The sequence below is a fragment of the Typopeltis vanoorti genome, chromosome 2 (genome assembly GCF_054136105.1).
Source record: "Typopeltis vanoorti isolate ZY-2024b chromosome 2, IOZ_Tvanoo_1.0, whole genome shotgun sequence".
NCBI lineage: Eukaryota > Metazoa > Arthropoda > Arachnida > Uropygi > Thelyphonidae > Typopeltis > Typopeltis vanoorti.
In genome coordinates, this window is record NC_143550.1 from 167209356 (window position 1) to 167227452 (window position 18097).

The 18097-nt window shown below is 36.7% G+C and overlaps 1 protein-coding gene across 5 annotated transcripts in view; it reads right to left on the bottom strand.

Annotated features, from left to right (window-relative positions):
• LOC150109624 (oxysterol-binding protein-related protein 6-like) overlaps positions 1 to 18097 on the bottom strand; it is a 695026-nt gene that overhangs the window by 101286 nt on the left and 575643 nt on the right. For all 5 annotated transcript variants that reach the window (XM_090409290.1, XM_090409281.1, XM_090409257.1 and 2 more), the window contains one exon: positions 16506 to 16584. In XM_090409290.1, coding sequence (XP_090265416.1) covers positions 16506 to 16584 — 79 coding nt within the window. The remainder of the gene's footprint in view (positions 1 to 16505; positions 16585 to 18097) is intronic.

The window sequence follows — 18097 nt, forward strand, 5'->3', positions numbered from 1 at the left end:
CATATCTCGTATAGCAGAGTATATAAGTTCTTTTCGCTATACCCTTAGTATTATTAGTATTATTTGGTCTAGCTACTCACTGATGAGATCTCAATAAAGATCGAAACCAGTCTGGGTAGTGACCTCCTGCCATAATATATAACATCGTACATCTCCTACGAGATGGGTTTTACATTATGGAAAATACTAAGAATAGTGATCAGAACTTTCTCCACCTTTGCTACGAGTTGTCCTAGTTTGTACTACGTACTTGGACTACGTGCTTTAGCTGACGCTAGTAGTCGCCGATGCTTTTATAGTTACTATACTATATTCGGCATGAAACTCTTTGATTCCGATCTTCGAGTTTCTTATTCAGTTATAAAACAATGTGGGATTTAATATCCCCTTATTTAAATAATGCTTACATCGCCGAAATGAAGTCTATTGGCTCTTTATTTTAAATAATTTTATGGGTGCACCTTTCTGACAATTCGTATAGCAGAGTATATAAGTTCTTTTCGCTATACCCTTAGTATTATTTGGTCTAGCTACTCACTGATGAGATCTCAATAAAGATCAAAACAGGTCTGGGTAGCAACCTCCTGCCATGATGTATAACATCATACATCTCCTAGGAGATTGGTTTTACATTATGGAAAATACTAAGAATAGCGATCAGAACTTTCTTAGGACTTTTGGACTACATGCTTCAGCTGATAGTCGCCGATACTTTTATAGTTACTATACTATATTCGGCATGAAACGCCTTGATTCCGATCTTTGAGTTTCTTATTCAGTTTTAAAACAATGTGGGATTTAATATCCCCTTATTTAAATAATGGTAAATATCATTTATTTATTATACAGTTGGGGTGTATATGTATTTGCTATAAAAAATTAACATTAATAAAATGAATTGTTCATGAAAACAGTTTTTAATTATCAATCTTCACCAGAAGGACAATTGGGCTCACTTTGGACTTTTTTGACAAATGGACCTGTAAAAAACATGCCTAGGGTTGTTTGCTTCTGCCTCTTTTTTAAAATGTTTCTGAAAAACTGCATGGACTTTTCATTAAATAGATCTGCAGTTCTGATAACCTCAGATTTGTTTGGATTCCATTTCATAGCAAATTCCATTTCATAGAAAATTTTGGATGGAAGAATTCAACATTGTCATAGCAATTAGGCTAATTGTAAAGGCTTGGCAAGAAGTATTTTGAACTTCCTCCCACTTTGCCAAAACATTTTTGATTTCATCAGCCGTAATTTGTTCTTTCTCTCATCTTCAGATGAAATTTCCATTTTCTTTTCTTCACACTGCTGCTTAAAAAATTCTTTTAGCTCGGCAGTAGTCGGTTCTCGGTCATGCATCTCCAATAATTCTTCAACATCTTCTTCCTTTACTTCCAAGTTAAGATCATGAGCAGTTGCCAGAATATCCTTTACCAATTTGTGTCCTTCATTTGAAGTTTCTTCATTACCAAAGGAAGGACACAGTTTCCTCCATGCTGCTTTGAGACATTTCATTGTTACTTCTTGCCAAGCCTTTACAATTAGCCTAATTGCTATGACAATGTTGAATTCTTCATTCCAAAATTTTCTTAGGGTTATGTTGGCAGCCTCACACATTTCAGAGCACCTGGTAAAAAGTGCTCTTGTGTAAAGTTTTTTAAAATTTGCAATTATCAGCTGATCCATAGGTTGAATCAGAGATGTAGTCTTGGGAGGAAGAAAAATCACCTTGATAAAATCTAATTCCTCTGGTAGCTCTTCTTGTATGCCCATTGGATGGCCAGGTGCTGTGGAATCCAAGGCTATAATGGGCTTATAAAAAGCATGAATGTGACTCTTTCTCTCAGCTATATGACAGACCAGACTTAAACCCTCTGGGAAGGTCTGCTCTTGATGAGAAACACAATAAGTAGACTAAGAACATAAAAATCGAATAGAAACTATATGTTATTATTAATACAAACAGGACCAGAAAAATTACTACTGGAAGCAGAAAGGATAAAATTAGATATCACTGGACTGAGTGAAAGTCAGAGACTTTGTGAAAATAGTATCCATCTAAAGAAAGGGGGGTGTCTACTCTATATTTATGGTACAATCCAAGATCCCAGGGAGGAATTGGCTTTCTAATTATTTGTAGCATAAAAGATTAAATGCAAGATATAAAATGTCACAAACAGAATTGCAGAACTCCAACTAAATAAATAAATACATGTTATAAATTAAAAATTATACAAGTTTATGCATCAACCTCAGACCACACAGAGGAAGAAATAGATGCTTTTTATGAAACACTAGACAAACTACTAAATAGAATTATGCAATCTTTGTGATCTTGAATTGAGACCTCTATGGTAAAAGGTGTAAGTGAATCCCATCCAGCAGCAATTGGAAAATATGGACTGGGCCAGAGAAATGAAAATGGAGAATGAATGATAGCTTTTGCTGAAAGGAGGTCTCTACATAACGAACACTTTCTTCAAAAAAAAGGAAGAATTGGAAATAAGAATGGACATGGAAAAGTTCAAATGGAGACATGTTTAAAGAAACCTATTATATTTTAACCAACAGAAATTATTTATATAACTGAAAAGTTATATTTATAATAGTTTAAATACAGGTAGTGACTAGATTCTAGAGATATCAAAAATTGTTATCAACAGAAAATGAGAAAGACAGAAACTGATTAAAATTCAGAGTTCCAGAAAGAGATAGAAGAAAAGTTTTATAACATTGATATGAATGAAGACTTAGATAAAAACTATCAAATAATAACTGAGACTAATAAATAATTTCAGAGAGACTGATGGAATTAACCAAACGAAGAAGGATGAAAGAAAATTGTCTGACGAAACTCTAAACATTCTCAGAAAGAAAAGAGAAATGAAGAGAGATCTAGACAAGCGAAGTAGAACAGAATTCTCAGAGCTGTGTAAAACAATAAGGAAGAGGATGGCACAAGAAATTAGAAATTTCAGAACAAGGAAAACCAGAATTACAATAGAAAATAATAATAATAATTATTATTATTATTCAGGCCTCCATGGAGTCAAAAGATTCATCGCTGGAGGTCCCTTCTAGGAAACACAAAGTCTATCATACCACTCCTTAAACTCATTGACTGTTCTCACTCTCTCACCACTCTATTAGGCAATGCATTCTTGGGTTCAACCACCTTCCATGGAAAGAAACCACTCCTCACCCTCTTGCTCACAGTTTCCTTCCATAACTTCCAGGGATGGCTCCTTGTCATCACTCCTTCCTGCTGTTCAACCAAGTGAAAGAACTCCCCCAGTATCAACCCTATAACCACCTCTCAACAGTTTAAAAGTCTCAATCATATCTAAACATCTCTCGTTCTTCTATCCACCAAACTCTGCAGTCCACATTCCCTCAGCCGATCCTATAATTAACATTGTACAGTCCTGAAATCATCTTTGTTATCTGCCTTTGTTCCCTTTCCACCACGGTTCATTTATCCCCTTCAAATCCTGGGGTCCAAATCTGAGGACAATAGTCTAAGTGTGGTCTGATCAGGGTCTTATACAACGCAATGATAACTCTCTTATCTCTGGAAGTCAGCGTCCTTCTCATTATTGCAGCAATCCTCTGTGTTATTTTCACCACCTTTACAATATGTCCCCTGAATTTTAGGTTTCTATCAATCATCAACCCCAGATCTCTTATCTCCTCTACTTCCTCCAGTACAGCTCCTCCAATAGAGTATGCAGAGTCCCATTGATGTGTCCCAAACCTGAAGACCTTACATTTTGCTACATTAAACTGACACTCCCAAGTCATTTGCCCAATCTGTCTAGCGTATTCAAATCTTCTTAGAGGGCTACCATATCTGCACTATTATTAATAACCCTTCCTAGCTTCACATCATCCTCAAACAACTGAATATCCCCTGCAATCCACTGACAATGTTATTGATATAAAGGTTAAACAATATAGGTCCCAGTACTGAACCCTGAGGGACCCCACTTGTAACCTTCTGCCTCCTTGAAACTGCCCCACCATACCCAACTCTCTGATACCTATCGGACAGCCAATCCTGAATCCAGTTGACAACCTGACATCCAAGCCCATGTGCTCCAACTTAAATATCAGTTTATCATGTGGCACCCTGTCAAATGCCTTTGCTAAATCCAAGAAAATGGCAGTATATGCCTTTCCCTCATCTACTGCTCTTGTAACTTATTATAAAAGGCTAGCATATTACTAAACAAGAGTGCCTCTTCACAAATCCATGTTGACTCTCACAGATAACATTATCCTCATCTGCCCAATGCTGTATACGGTCCCTCACTAATTTCTCCAAGATCTTAACAACTACTGATGACACACAAACTGGCCTATAATTAGACACTTCCAGTTGCTATCACCCTTATGCAATGGCACTATCTTACCTTCCTTCCATTGCATGGGCACCTACCCTGTAGCCAGACTTTCATTGAAAAGCCAAGTCAAAGGAGCAGTCAGTTCTTTAGCACATTCTCTGAAAACGTGGTGAAATACCATCCAGTCCCACAGCTTTACTGACAACCAGAGTACTCAGTATTTGGAACACACCCTCCTCCTACACCTCTAAACCTCGAACCTGCCCTATCCCTCTAGTATTAAAATTTACTCCTCCAGGATGAAATACTCCAATAAAGTGTTCATTGAACAATTCCATTATGTCCTCTGCATCAGTCACTCTATTCCCATTTTTATCCCACAATGTAATCTTCCACAGTCATATCTCCTCCTACATGCTACATAGCTAAAAAATTCCCTAGGATTTTGTTTGGATCTTAGGGCCAATCTCTTCTCATATTCCAGTTTTGCCTTCCTTACCATACTAGTCACTCTCCTGGCCTGTGTCTTATATTCTTCATGCATCTGCTCTTCACCTGTCTTCTTATATCTCTCTTCCATAGCTTCACATGCAGTTCCTATTTAATATTGTTTGTCATCCACTTTACTTCAAATTGTGTTCTCTTCTTCACTTGTGGAATACAGTTTACTATTGCTGTTAACAAATATTCCTTCACAATTTCCCAACCGCTAATGATATCCCGGCCTTCCGATTCCTCCCTCCATGAAACTTCCCCAAGTTGATGTCTAAGACTATTATAATCACCTGCCTTATAATTTCACATACGTTTCCGTCTCTTTGATACTCCTGCATGTGTATTCATCTTCCAAGTCAAAACCACATGGTCACTCTCTCCAACTGGTGGGAGAGATGTCACCTCAGTTATTATCAACTCTTCTGATGCTATGACCAAATCCAAAACTCTTGAACGTCTTGTTCTCTCTATTACATGTTGCCCAAGACATTTGTCCCTCAAGAATTCTAGAAATTCCATTCCCTTATTGCTATATGCATCTTCCTCTCCCCAATTTATACTGCTGTAGTTAAAATCTCCCATAACAATCATTTTTCTTGCACTTGCCAAGCTCAACTGTCTAAACATCTCCTGGTCCCCACCCTCTGTGCTCCTTGGTTTGTAGCAACACTCCACTAAATATCCTGTCTTGCCCACCTCTACCTCACACCATATGCTTTCAAAATCATTATTGTCACTGCCTTCCAAAGCCTCCCCTCTTAGAGGACATAAGTCGTCACTCATCATAAGCAGTACTCCACCACCACTTTCCCTTCCTATCCTGCCGAAAAATGCTGTACCCTGCTACTTCTATTCCTGTTATTATATCCTCTTCTGTCAACCATGTCTCTGTGATCCCAATAATCTTTAGCCAGGCTGATGCTATCAGTGCCACCAATTCCTCTCCTTTATTCTGGATAATTCTTTTGTACAATCCTCAAGCACGAATCTCATATCTCTCGCTGCCCAATTTACATTACCTCTCAAGTCATTTGTTCCTACCATCACAATCATCTCATCCACCCTTTCACCCCTCTTAATTGCCATAGCCACACTTTCTATCGTTCCTCCAGGCAAACACTCCTCACACATCCTATCTTGCATACCATGGATCATTTAGTCCCCATACATCACACCTCTTACCACCCTGTTCCTCAATTGCTCACATGCATCCCTCACTCTCTCTCTCCTCTAACACTGTCTCTCTGAGTTCCCTACTTACCTGCCTTCCTGACATCTCTCTATCCCTGGTTCCAGTGCTCCCTCACATTTTTCTCATTCCCTCTCTTCCACTGTTTCCATTCCTTCCTCTTTTATCATTCCCTCTCCTCCACTTATCCTATTTTCTCCTCTTCTACCATTCCCATAACTCTCTCTCACTCCTACTCTGATTCGCCTTACATTCATCTCTTCCATTCACCTAATCTCATCTTTCACACTTCTCATCTCATTCACTCTTATTTGCCATTCATCCTCCCAACTGAAACCATCTCCCAAACTTTCACAATCTCTCAACCTTTCCATACTCCCCGCTCTCATTATTTTATTCATATTTCTCTTGCTATTCTCGTCCTCTGTCATACCACTCATCTCTCTCTCTCTCTGCATGGAGAATCTCCCGCCTCTGACTCAACGAGGTCACTTATAGTCATCTCATGAAAATAATATGGGTCTAAATATTTTCATCTATTGCCCATAGATGAAACGGGAGTACTAGTTAAAGATAAATAACAGATCATAAGAATAGAACAGAATCCTTCTGTGCCAAATTATATGATGATTCCCAAGACTCAAACAAATAAGGAAAAAAAAAAAAAAGTAATACTTAAAATGGAAGAGGAAGAAATATACCCTGATGTTTTAAAAGAAGTTTAGTATGCAATTGATAGCATGAGTAGCAGAAAGACACCAGGTGAAGATTTTATTTTTATTTATTTATTTATTTTTTTATATAGTGAAACCTGTGGGGTATCCATAACTATAGAATAACACATATGCCACAGTAAATAACTTTTTTTATTATTATTATGTAGATCTTCTTCTTCCTCATGCATTAGATGTGATATCTGTTGCGACCAAGACTTCATCTTCTTTAATAGTATCTTTTAGTCTTTTTCTAGGTCTTCTTGTTCTTATCTTATTCTTTAGTTTCCAACTATTGCTACAAATATCACTACATACATTTAATAAAGCAACAAATTATATAATATGAAGATATCAAAAACTAAAACAAAATGTATGACAATATCACAAGAACCACAAAGATGCAAATTAGAATTGGAAGGTACTATTATTGAACAAATAACAAATTACAGCTATTTAGGTATACAACTGAACTGGGAAAAAAGGCCACATCTAGAAATCAGAGAACAATTTGCAAAAGCTGCAAGAATATCAGGATGCTTGAATGAAACAGTATGGAAAAATAAACATCTTAGAGTAGAGACAAAAACCAGAATTTATAAAGCAGTAATCAGGCCTATTTTGACATATAATGCAGAAACAAGACCAGACACTAGAAAAACAAGACAAATGTTAAACACAGGTGAAATGAATATATTAAGAAAAATGGTAAATAAAACTAGACTAGATAAAATAAAAAATACAGATATGAGAAAACAATGTGAAACACAAGCAATAAACACATGGGAGAAGAAGTGAAGATAGAATAATTATGTAGATATTTCATCTTATTTATCATAACACATCGTTAGTAAAACTAATGAACAACAATAGGAATTAAATTCAAAAAACAGTAGTGTGCATGGATTAAAAATTAATGGGCTGAAATTAAAATTACTTAAATTAAAATATAGCAGATAAAATTATTGAATACAACTGAGAATAACAATTTCCCACACTTTTGGAATAGTGAGACAGTCATTTCAATTAAGATTAGATCTATGAAATAAGGCTTCAGTACTTTCCTTATATAACCGTTCATGTTTATATGCAGATCTATATAATAACTTGGCATTTGCCATTGAATCCTGTGGTTAGCATTTTCGATTCCATGTTGTGTAAGGCAAGATTTGCAAGGTTGGATAAGGCAGATAAGGTCTTGATGTTCAGAGAGATGTTTATTTATAGATCTTCCTGTTTGTCCATAGTAAAACAAGTTACATGAACATGGTACAAGTTGTGAATTTGGTTGATGGGTTTGTAGGTGCCAACGAGTTTATATTTTCTCCTAATTTTTGCCACGTTCAGAGATGCCTTTAATATATGGAATAGGAGTCCTGTGGGCTTCTTCTTGTCTGGGTTGATTTGTAGAAGAGTGGTTAATTATTATTATTATGTTTTTTGGTTGTTATTGGATTATATCCATATAGTAAGGCTGTTTCTTTGATAATTTCCAATCTTATTTTAGGGATTCTTCAGAAGAACAAATTTTGTGTATTCTGGATACTAAAGATTTTATGCCATATTTTTGAGATGGATGGTGAGCTGATGTATTATGGATGTAACAACCTGAAAAAGTTGGTTTTTGGTAGATGGATGTGGAAATGGATCCATCTTGTTTGTGCTGGATATTAGCATCAAAAGAGGAAATACCTGTTGGCATTTTCTTTTCTAGTGTGAACTTGATAAAAGGATGCCAGGTGTCGATTGTTTGTAGAAATGAGTAGAGTTCAGGGTCAGTGTGACTCCAAACTGCAAATACAGAGTCTGGTTAACAGGATGGGAGTCCTGTCAGGAAATAGGATATCTTTGATGAAAATTTTCATTATATGAAAGGTGGAGAGAGAGAGAGAACAAACTTATCTTCCATGGACAATCCATGGAAGTTAAGTTTGTTTGCAGTTCAGAAAGGTGTAAGGCTAGATTTTTCTATCACAGAGCTGAAGTATGGAGATATAAAAGTCTTGAAGTGGCTACACTGCATAATTCAGAAGGTGTGGACAGATGATGGAATTCCCAGTGATTGGAGTAGGGTTCTCATAGTACCCATCTATAAAAAAAAGGGAATCAAGCTGAATGTGAGAATTACAGAGGAATTTATCTACTAAGTTCCAGATAAGATTTATGCAAGCATACTTGCAAAGAGGTTGAGAAAGATTGTGGAGAAACTTGGAGAAAAACAAGCTGGGTTCAGCCAAATAGAGGTTGTCAAGATCAGATTTTCACTTTGAGACAAATAGTTGAGAATTGTGGGAATATGACAAGGTGCCCAGAGAAAAACCTTTTCAAAATGAAACTTGGAGAAAAACAAGCTGGGTTCAGCCAAATAGAGGTTGTCAAGATCAGATTTTCACTTTGAGACAAATAGTTGAGAATTGTGGGAATATGACAAGGTGCCCAGAGAAAAACCTTTTCAAAATACTACAATCATATGGGGTGAATGGAACATTATACAGAGCAATACATAGTCTATATTTAAGCTTCAACAGCTAGCATTGAAGGAAATACAGGAAGATGGTTTGATGTAAAATCAGAGGTAAGACAAGAATATTAGAATTGGAGATGTCCAACTTAGCTCTTTGCTTTATGCAGACAATGTTGCATTTCTAAACACATCTAGTGCAAGTCTCCCGGATTCTTTACCTAAATTGAATAACAACTGTAAGTAATTTGGCATGAAAATCAGCAATAAAAAGACCAAAACTATGAAAATATGCAGGAACATAGAAAACTTCAGCTGCATTCTGAATGGAGATCCTATAGAACAAGTAGTAAAATATTTGAGCTATTTAGGCACAGTTTTTAGTGAAGATAGTAGGTTAAATCTAGAAAGAGACAACTGAATAAGCAAAATTGGTATGATAGGTAGTCAGCTGAATAAACATATATGAAATAAGAGAGAAATTAGCCAAAACGCCAAAGTAGAAGTATACAAGACAGTGTTCAAACCCATTTTAAGATGACCTCGCTATTGCTTCTGCCTGGTATCTCCACCTCTGGGCCTGGCTCCCACTGAAGAGACCTCAATAAAGGTCAAAACTAGTCTGGGTAGTGGCCAATCCCTTAATGCACAACATTATACATATTCGCAAGGAGATGTGGTTTGCATTATGGGAGATACTGGGAGAGGAGTGATGTCAGCTTGGTCCACCTTTGCTATGAGTTTCCCAGTGTTGTACTACCTTACCCCAGTAAGGTAGTACAACACCATATTCAGTCCTGAAGATATTTTCAGGTGCAAACTTTGTTTGCTCACACTTGGATAAAGGATTAAACTAAATTTATTATAGTCTAACTAAGTGAAAAATAAACTTTCAACGATTCAATGATGACTTCTAAGGCAGGAACAGGCCATGCTAGGCCTAAATCCTTGATACGCATAATGATGAACTGTCTGTTCTAAACTTCTTAATTCATCTTCTATATGGATATCATCATGAAGAAAAGTGGTATTAAACTTGATAACAAAATTGGAGACATTGATCTCAGCTCTTTACTTCATGTAGATGATTTTATACTCCTAAATAAATCCAGTACAAGACTGCAAGATTCTCTGACTAAATTGAATAACTGCTGTAATAAATCTGCCATGACATCAGCAATTCAAAGACAATAAAAACAGGGAAGCACTGAAATTGAAAGAAATCGAAAACATCATGCATCCTGAGTGGAGATACAACAAGTAAAACATTTCAGCTATTTAGGTACAATTTTAGCAAAGAAGGCAAATTAAACATGGAAATAAAAGAATTAGTGATGCTGATATATAGGAAGTCTACTGAATAATTTTATATGGAATAAGAATGAAATTAGTCAAAATACTAAACTAGCTGTATATAATACAGTATCCAAGCCAATTTTAACTTATGGATCTGAGAACTGGGTTAAAATAAAACATTTGATTAAAGATTGCAAACCACAAATATGATAGTTCTAATAAAGATTAGGAGCATGAACAGATAGCATCAATGGCAGCATCATATTAAAAATGAGGATATTATGAAAGAACTTGCTATTCTTAGCATTCAGGAATAGGTTAGCAGGGCTAATCATTATTATTATTACGGGGTATCTCCATGGAGTCAGTAGACTCATTGCGGGAGACCCAAACTATCAAAACAGTATCTATCATACCTCTTTTTGAATTCATTTACAGATGAAGAATTCACAATTGAGTCAGGCAATGCATTCCACCTACTCACCACCCTCCAAGCAAAAAATCTAGTTCTTACACCCTTGTTAACCACACTTTTCCTTAATTTCCAGGGATGACCTCCTGTTCTTCAATCACTATCACACAGCTGAAATTTTTCCCTGCATCGATCTTATAAAAACCTTTTAGTAATTTAAATGTTTCTATCATATCCCCTCTTCTCTGCCTATCAACCAATCTCTGCAATCCAGAAGCTCTCAATCTATCAACTTTGTCATTCTCCTCTGAATTCTCTCCACAACCTCATCTCCAAGGAATCCAGTGACCAGACTTGAGCACATTAATCCAAATGTGGAAGTATCAACACCTTATAAAAGAGAATAATAACCTCTTTATCTCTGGACATTAGTGTGTTCTTCAATAACCAAGTAATCCTATGTGCAATCTTGGACACCTTAGCAATGTGCCCTCTGAACTTCATCTCCCTATCCACCAACACCCCCCAAGTCCCTAGCCTCATGAATCTCTTGGAGTACCGTTCCATCAATGTGGTACACAGCTGGTAATCTTTTAATCCTGAAATGCATAACTTTACACTTTTCCACATTGAACTGACATCCATCACCTTTTGCCCATTTTTCCAGCTTATTTAAATAAATCAGCCTGCAAACTCTCAACATCAGCTTGATTTTTTATTGCGCTACCCAACTTTGCATCATCAGCAAACAACTGAATATCTCCCTTCAAGCCATTTCCTATATAATTTATGTACAATTAAACAATAACAGCCCAAGCACAGAACCCTGAGGCACACAACTGGTCACCTGCTTCATCCTGGACTCTGCTCCTCCATACACTACTTTCTGGTCTCTCTCCATGAGCCATTCTCTTATCCATATCACCAGTTTAGTATCCATCTCCATCTGCTCTAATTTGCACAACAATATTCCATAGCATATCCTGTCAAAAGCCTTAGCAAAATCCAGTAGTATCACTGTATAGCCATTTCCCTTGTCCAACTCAGATGTCATTCTATTATAAAAAGTTAATAAATTGCTAAGCCAGGATTGACCTTTAACAAAACCATGTTGGTCCCTATAGAGTATCATATTCTGATCCACCCATTCTTGAATTCTGTTCTTAACCAACTTTTCCAATACTTTCACCACCACTCCTGAGATGGTGATTGGTCTGTAATTAACTACTGCAGTCTTATAGCTACCTTTATGCAAAGGAACCACTTTCCTTCCTTCAACTCCCTAGGGACCACACCAGAGTTCAAACTTAAGTTAAATAACCAAGTAAGAGGTGTTGACAATTCCTTTGCACATTCATGCAACACCCGAACTGATATTCCATCTAACCCACAGCAGTGTTTGCATTTAAATTCTACAATATACTAAGTACCTCTGATTTATTAACTTCAGTTCTCACATTAGTTATTGCTACAGGTACAGAGATATCCTCATTTGGGTGATAGACTTCTGAAAAGTGATCACTCAGTAACTCTACTGTTACATCTGAATTGGTCACCTCAGTTACCATCAGCACCCACTAAGGTTATCTCCTTCCAAAGTCATTCTTCCTTTTACTTGCCACATAGCAGAAGAACTCTTTGGGATTACCCTTGCTCTCTTTGGCTAAGGTCTTCTCATAATCTGATTTAGCTTTTCTTACTATGCTGGTAACCTTCCTAGCTTGAGCCTTGTACTGATCACTTTTCTCCTTGTAAATTCTCAATAACATTTTCTTTTCTTGCAGATCAAGCCTGATGGTACTATTCATCCATCTAAAGCCTACCTTGTTTGTCTTCTACACCATGGGAATACATTCTGATATTGCCTTCCTCAGATACCTGCTGATTTTATCCCATGCACTGCTAACATCTTTCCCCTGCATTATGTTCTGTGATGGGACAGCTGTAAGCTCACTCCGAAGCTTGTTATAATTACCTAACCTGTAGTTCCATATATACTCTTTCTTAAGAGAGAAATCCACAAATTTTGCAACCTCCAAAGTCAATACCACATGATCGCTCTCACCAATTGGAAGTAATGAGGATGCCTTACTCATGCATATGCCCTCTGAGCCTATGACCAGATCCAACACTCTCACACCACGAGTCCCTTTAGTTATGTGCTGTTTCAAGTAATTATCCCTTAGAAGGTGTATGAATTCCATTTCCTTTTTGCCATGTGATATTTCCTCCTTCCAAATGATATCACCATAATTAAAATCCCCCCTAATAATCACTAACCCTGCACTCATTGCACTAATCTGCTGATGCATGAATTCAATATCACCCCCTGTACCCCTTGGCCTATAGCAGCAACCAACTGTATATTTGGTTGCATTGGTCACTATTTCACACAGACCACCTCAATGAACTATCATTCACATGTCTATCTTCTTGATATACTAATTTCTTTGGCTGCAACTCATCAGCTATCATCAACAGTACTCCTCCTCATCCCCATTCTATCTTCTTTATCCTTCCTGAAAATACTGTACCCATTCCAGTAACCACATATTCTGCTGACAGCCAAGTTTCGCTAATGCCTACAACTTTTGGTGAGATTGTACTGACTAATGCCAAATATTCTTCCCACTTATTTCAAATGCTAATTGCATTAGTACATAAAAATTGCAGATTTTCATTAGTTCTTGTACCAGCTTTAGAACTGATATACATTCTGCTAATTTCAGTAGTCCCATGATTTTCATCCACTCTATTCTTCAAATTATTCCATGAAAAAGGATCAACAAATATACATTCACTGCATAAGTTTCTCCCTCTTACACTCAACCTTTTCAATTTTAGTTTCCCTGCCCAATTACTTCAACTTGTTTAGAAAACAGTAAATTCTTCAAACGCTTATGACCTTCCATGTTCAGATGCAACCCATCTCTTGCATACAGCTGTCTTTTGCCTTCCAACACACTCCAGACATCAACAAATTCCAGACCTCTTTTTTTTTGCAAATTCTTGCAATCATATCATTCATTATCATCGCTCGTCTACTTAACTCATAATTGTCAAAATGAGACAGCACATACACTATCCTCCTTTTGACACTTTTCTTCTTCACGATATCTAACAATGTTTTAGTTAAGATAAAAAGCCAAATGGCTAGTTTTCTGGCACCTTAATATAGAAAATAAGGGGATAAACATCCTTTGTTATTTTATAGCCAGTAAGCGAAACTAAAGATCGATAACTACGATCTATAAGTTTCATGCCGAAAAACTATCGGCAAAGGCAATTCGAAGTAAAGGTGGAGCAAGCTCCCTCACTATTCTTGATATTTTCTCATAATGTAAAACACAGCTCCTAGGAGATGCAATACTGTCATTACATTATGAGGAGAGGTCACTACCCAGACCGGTTTCAACCTTTTTTGAGGTCTCATCAATGAGTAGGTAGACCTGGAAGATATCAAAGCTTAGTAAAAAGAACTTACATACCTTCACTATACGAATGCCATAAAGGTGTAATTATATTTTAGTTAAGATAAAAAGCCAAATGGCTAGTTTTCTGGCACCTTAATATAGAAAATAAGGGGATAAACATCCTTTGTTATTTTATAGCCAGTAAGCGAAACTAAAGATCGATAACTACGATCTATAAGTTTCATGCCGAAAATATCAAGAATAGTGAGGGAGCTTGCTCCATCTTTACTTCGAATTGCCTTCGCTGATAGTTTTTCGGCACGAAACTTATAGATCGTAGTTATCGATCTTTAGTTTCGCTTACTGGCTATAAAACAACAAAGGATGTTTATCCCCTTATTTTCTATATTAAGGTGCCAGAAAACTAGCCATTTGGCTTTTTATCTTAACTAAAATATAATTACACCTTTATGGCATTCGTATAAGTGAAGGTATGTAAGTTATTTTCACTAAGCTTTGATATCTTCCAGGTCTACCTACTCACTGATGAGACCTCAAAAAAGGTTGAAACTGGTCTGGGTAGTGACCTCTCCTCATAATGTAATGACAGTATTACATCTCCTAGGAGCTGTGTTTTACATTATGAGAAAATATCAAGAATAGTGAGGGAGCTTGCTCCACCTTTACTTCGAATTGCCTTCGCCGATAGTTTTTCGGCATGAAACTTATAGATCGTAGTTATCGATCTTTAGTTTCGCTTACTGGCTATAAAACAACAAAGGATGTTTATCCACTTATTTTCTATCTAACAATGTTCTTAAATCTTTTGCTGCCCGATTAATACTAAATACTACCACTCAGGTCATTTGTACCCACCATAACTATCATCTTTTCTGCATCATGCCCTCTCTTTATTGCAAAAGTCACTCTTTCTATTGTTCTGCCAGACAAGCACTCCTCAGGCATACCGCTCTCCATACCCTTAATCATCGAATCACCATATATTATACCACTCATAACTTCATTCAAACCCAAACAAGCATCACTCATGGCCTCATTTTCTACATTATTCAGCATGACTCTCCCAGTTTCATTACTTTCCTTCAACACTCTTTTACTTACCCCCTCACTTTCACAACATCTCATTTCTTCTAGACCTCTTGTGCTTTCATTCTGTTGACTCCCAATCACTTCCATACTATTCATTACTTCATCATTCACCAAAGACTCGCCCTTACTTAAACCTGTTCTACATACTTCAGCTAAAGTAATCTCCATAGTCCTAATTTCTCTATGCAACACATTTAACTCAGTCTTCATATCCTGAACCTCCTTACTGAGCACTTCCAATTCCTCTTACAGGAGATGAATTTTGCTTTCATTTTCACGAACTCCTGCTGAAGCTCTTCTGCTACGGTCCTGAAGTTTGCTTCCATTCCCAATTGCTCTAGTCTATCTAGACACTTCTCACATACGTCAAAGTTTTTATTCTTCTCATTTAGCCAAACAGTCCACAGCTCCTTCACATTCCTCGGAGCATACATTTAGCAGTGCTTCTGCAACGCATCCACTGCGAAAAATCCAAGGCAGAGCTAGACTTTCGTACAGAAGTCTTCCATGCCACCGACATAGGTCTCTTTGTGGACGCCATCTTTAGACTTTGAAGCAGTGCAACAAGCAAGTAGCGAAAACACAATATAAACAACAAAGTTTAAACACCACTGAAGGACATTTGTATCCAACTGAAGCACAACTGCAGCACAATTTGAGACAAAAAGCCTCACCATACTTCAATTTAAAAACAATCTCATTTAGTTTGGTCACTTAAACAGAATGGGAGAGAAAGATTAGCAAAACAAGTGTTCTTTGTCATGTTTGCAAGAAAAATACCCAGAGGAAGGTTGATTGATACAGTAAAAAGTGCCTTAGAATACAGAAATATAAAATCTGAGTACTGGAGTCTTGACAGATAACAGATTAATTTGGAAGAAGATTGTTGATAGGAAGTTAGTACTGATGTAAACTTTTCATGTAGTTCTATCATAATATCCTGATATCCCTTGAGAGTACACATCAAGAAATTGTTGATGAGGATGCATTTTCATTTGGAACAGATACTTAAAATAAGAGACACCTTAGTAAATTTTCTAAAAAAACTAAGATACACACAAAGCAATCAAACTTACTTTGGAAGAAGGATGTGAACTGTTCCCACAGGGAGGATTTCCATTGATTTCCCCCAAAATTTTGTTTTTATCCTCATATCTGTAAAGAAGAAAATGTGAATTAAGCAAGATAACCGATAATTCTGTTTTCAGATTATTACAAAATTTTATAAGTAGAAACTGATAAAAAAATAGTACTGATATCAATAAAATATAAAAAAAATATCTGTTACGGAAAATCATATGATATGCAGTTGCTTGAAAAGAGTTTACCAGAATGGAATTGAAGCAAAAAACTGGAATATGGTTGTTAGGTGAGGGAACAATGGGTAAATTACTTGTTAGGTAATTAAACTAAGTCAGGACATTCTTGGGAGACTGCCAACAGGAGATAAATGGATGATAAATGTTAGAATGCGGCTAATGTTAAGATCAGATATCCAGCTATTTATTTATTGGTAAGGATGCAGCATTTAGGAATAACGAATTTAAGTGACAAAATTATCCTGTCACTAGGTAACTTATATTTTGAAATAAGCTCATCATATACAAGAACATTGTCAAAATGTACAACTTATATATATCTATTGTGGAAAACTGTATGTCTGAAGTAGCATGAATATGGTACCAATGTTAAGAAACTTTAGTCTTGAACATTAACCCATTCCCACTAGAAGAAAAGAATGCACTGATAGTGGAGTGGGTGAGAGGGAATGGTCTGGTTAGCATATCTGCTCTCCATCCAACAGGCTCCAGATTCAAAACCCACCATGGATATGAATATGTGTGGTGGTCTTTAGGTGGGAAATGAATTTCATCACCCAGTGTGAGACCACTGCCATGCTTACTGGAAGCCTGAAATGGCTTGAAAAAAAGTTCTACATTTGATCTCTAAAAATCCTTGGTGGGAGGGGAGTCACATAAAGAAGTAAGATATGAATGCATTGAGACTGTGGGGGGAATAACAACTAATAAAAAAAATGAAAAAATGCTAGGTTCATCTTAGTGGCTAACCTTGGGCTGTCCAGCAATATTTTATCATTATATCATTAAATTAAAACCACTCCTGACACTATTTTCCCACTTGCATTTCCGCCTTGTGTAGCAATAACTCCTCTGCTCACATCTAAAGCACTCCTCACTTCCTTCTTGCATTTCTTATCCTTATGAAAAAAAATCATATCCCTTAGTTTCTATTCTAATTAGGATACCAATGCAACAAATTCATCCCTAAGTTCTGATTCTTCTGAAATTTGTAAACAATGCTATTCATTTCTGGTTCTATAAGCAATTATGCTCTTGCTGCTTCTTAGCAGTGGGTTTTCCACACTATCCTTAACTGTTTCATCACTCACCCCATACTTTTTCCTAGAATTTGATGACCACGCTCATGCACATATTCACTATTGTTCCAGCACCCACTCTTCTTATCATGTCCCCTCCTCATTTCGCTGTCTGTCTTACATTTTCATTCTCTTATTCACCTCTTCAGCCTTACTAACTTACTTGGATTACTACTCTTCCATACCACCTTTCATTTCCTTAGATTCCTTGTCTGCCTCTGTTATTACTTTCCTTTCCAGGAATTGTCTCTTAAGATGGCAATCCATCAT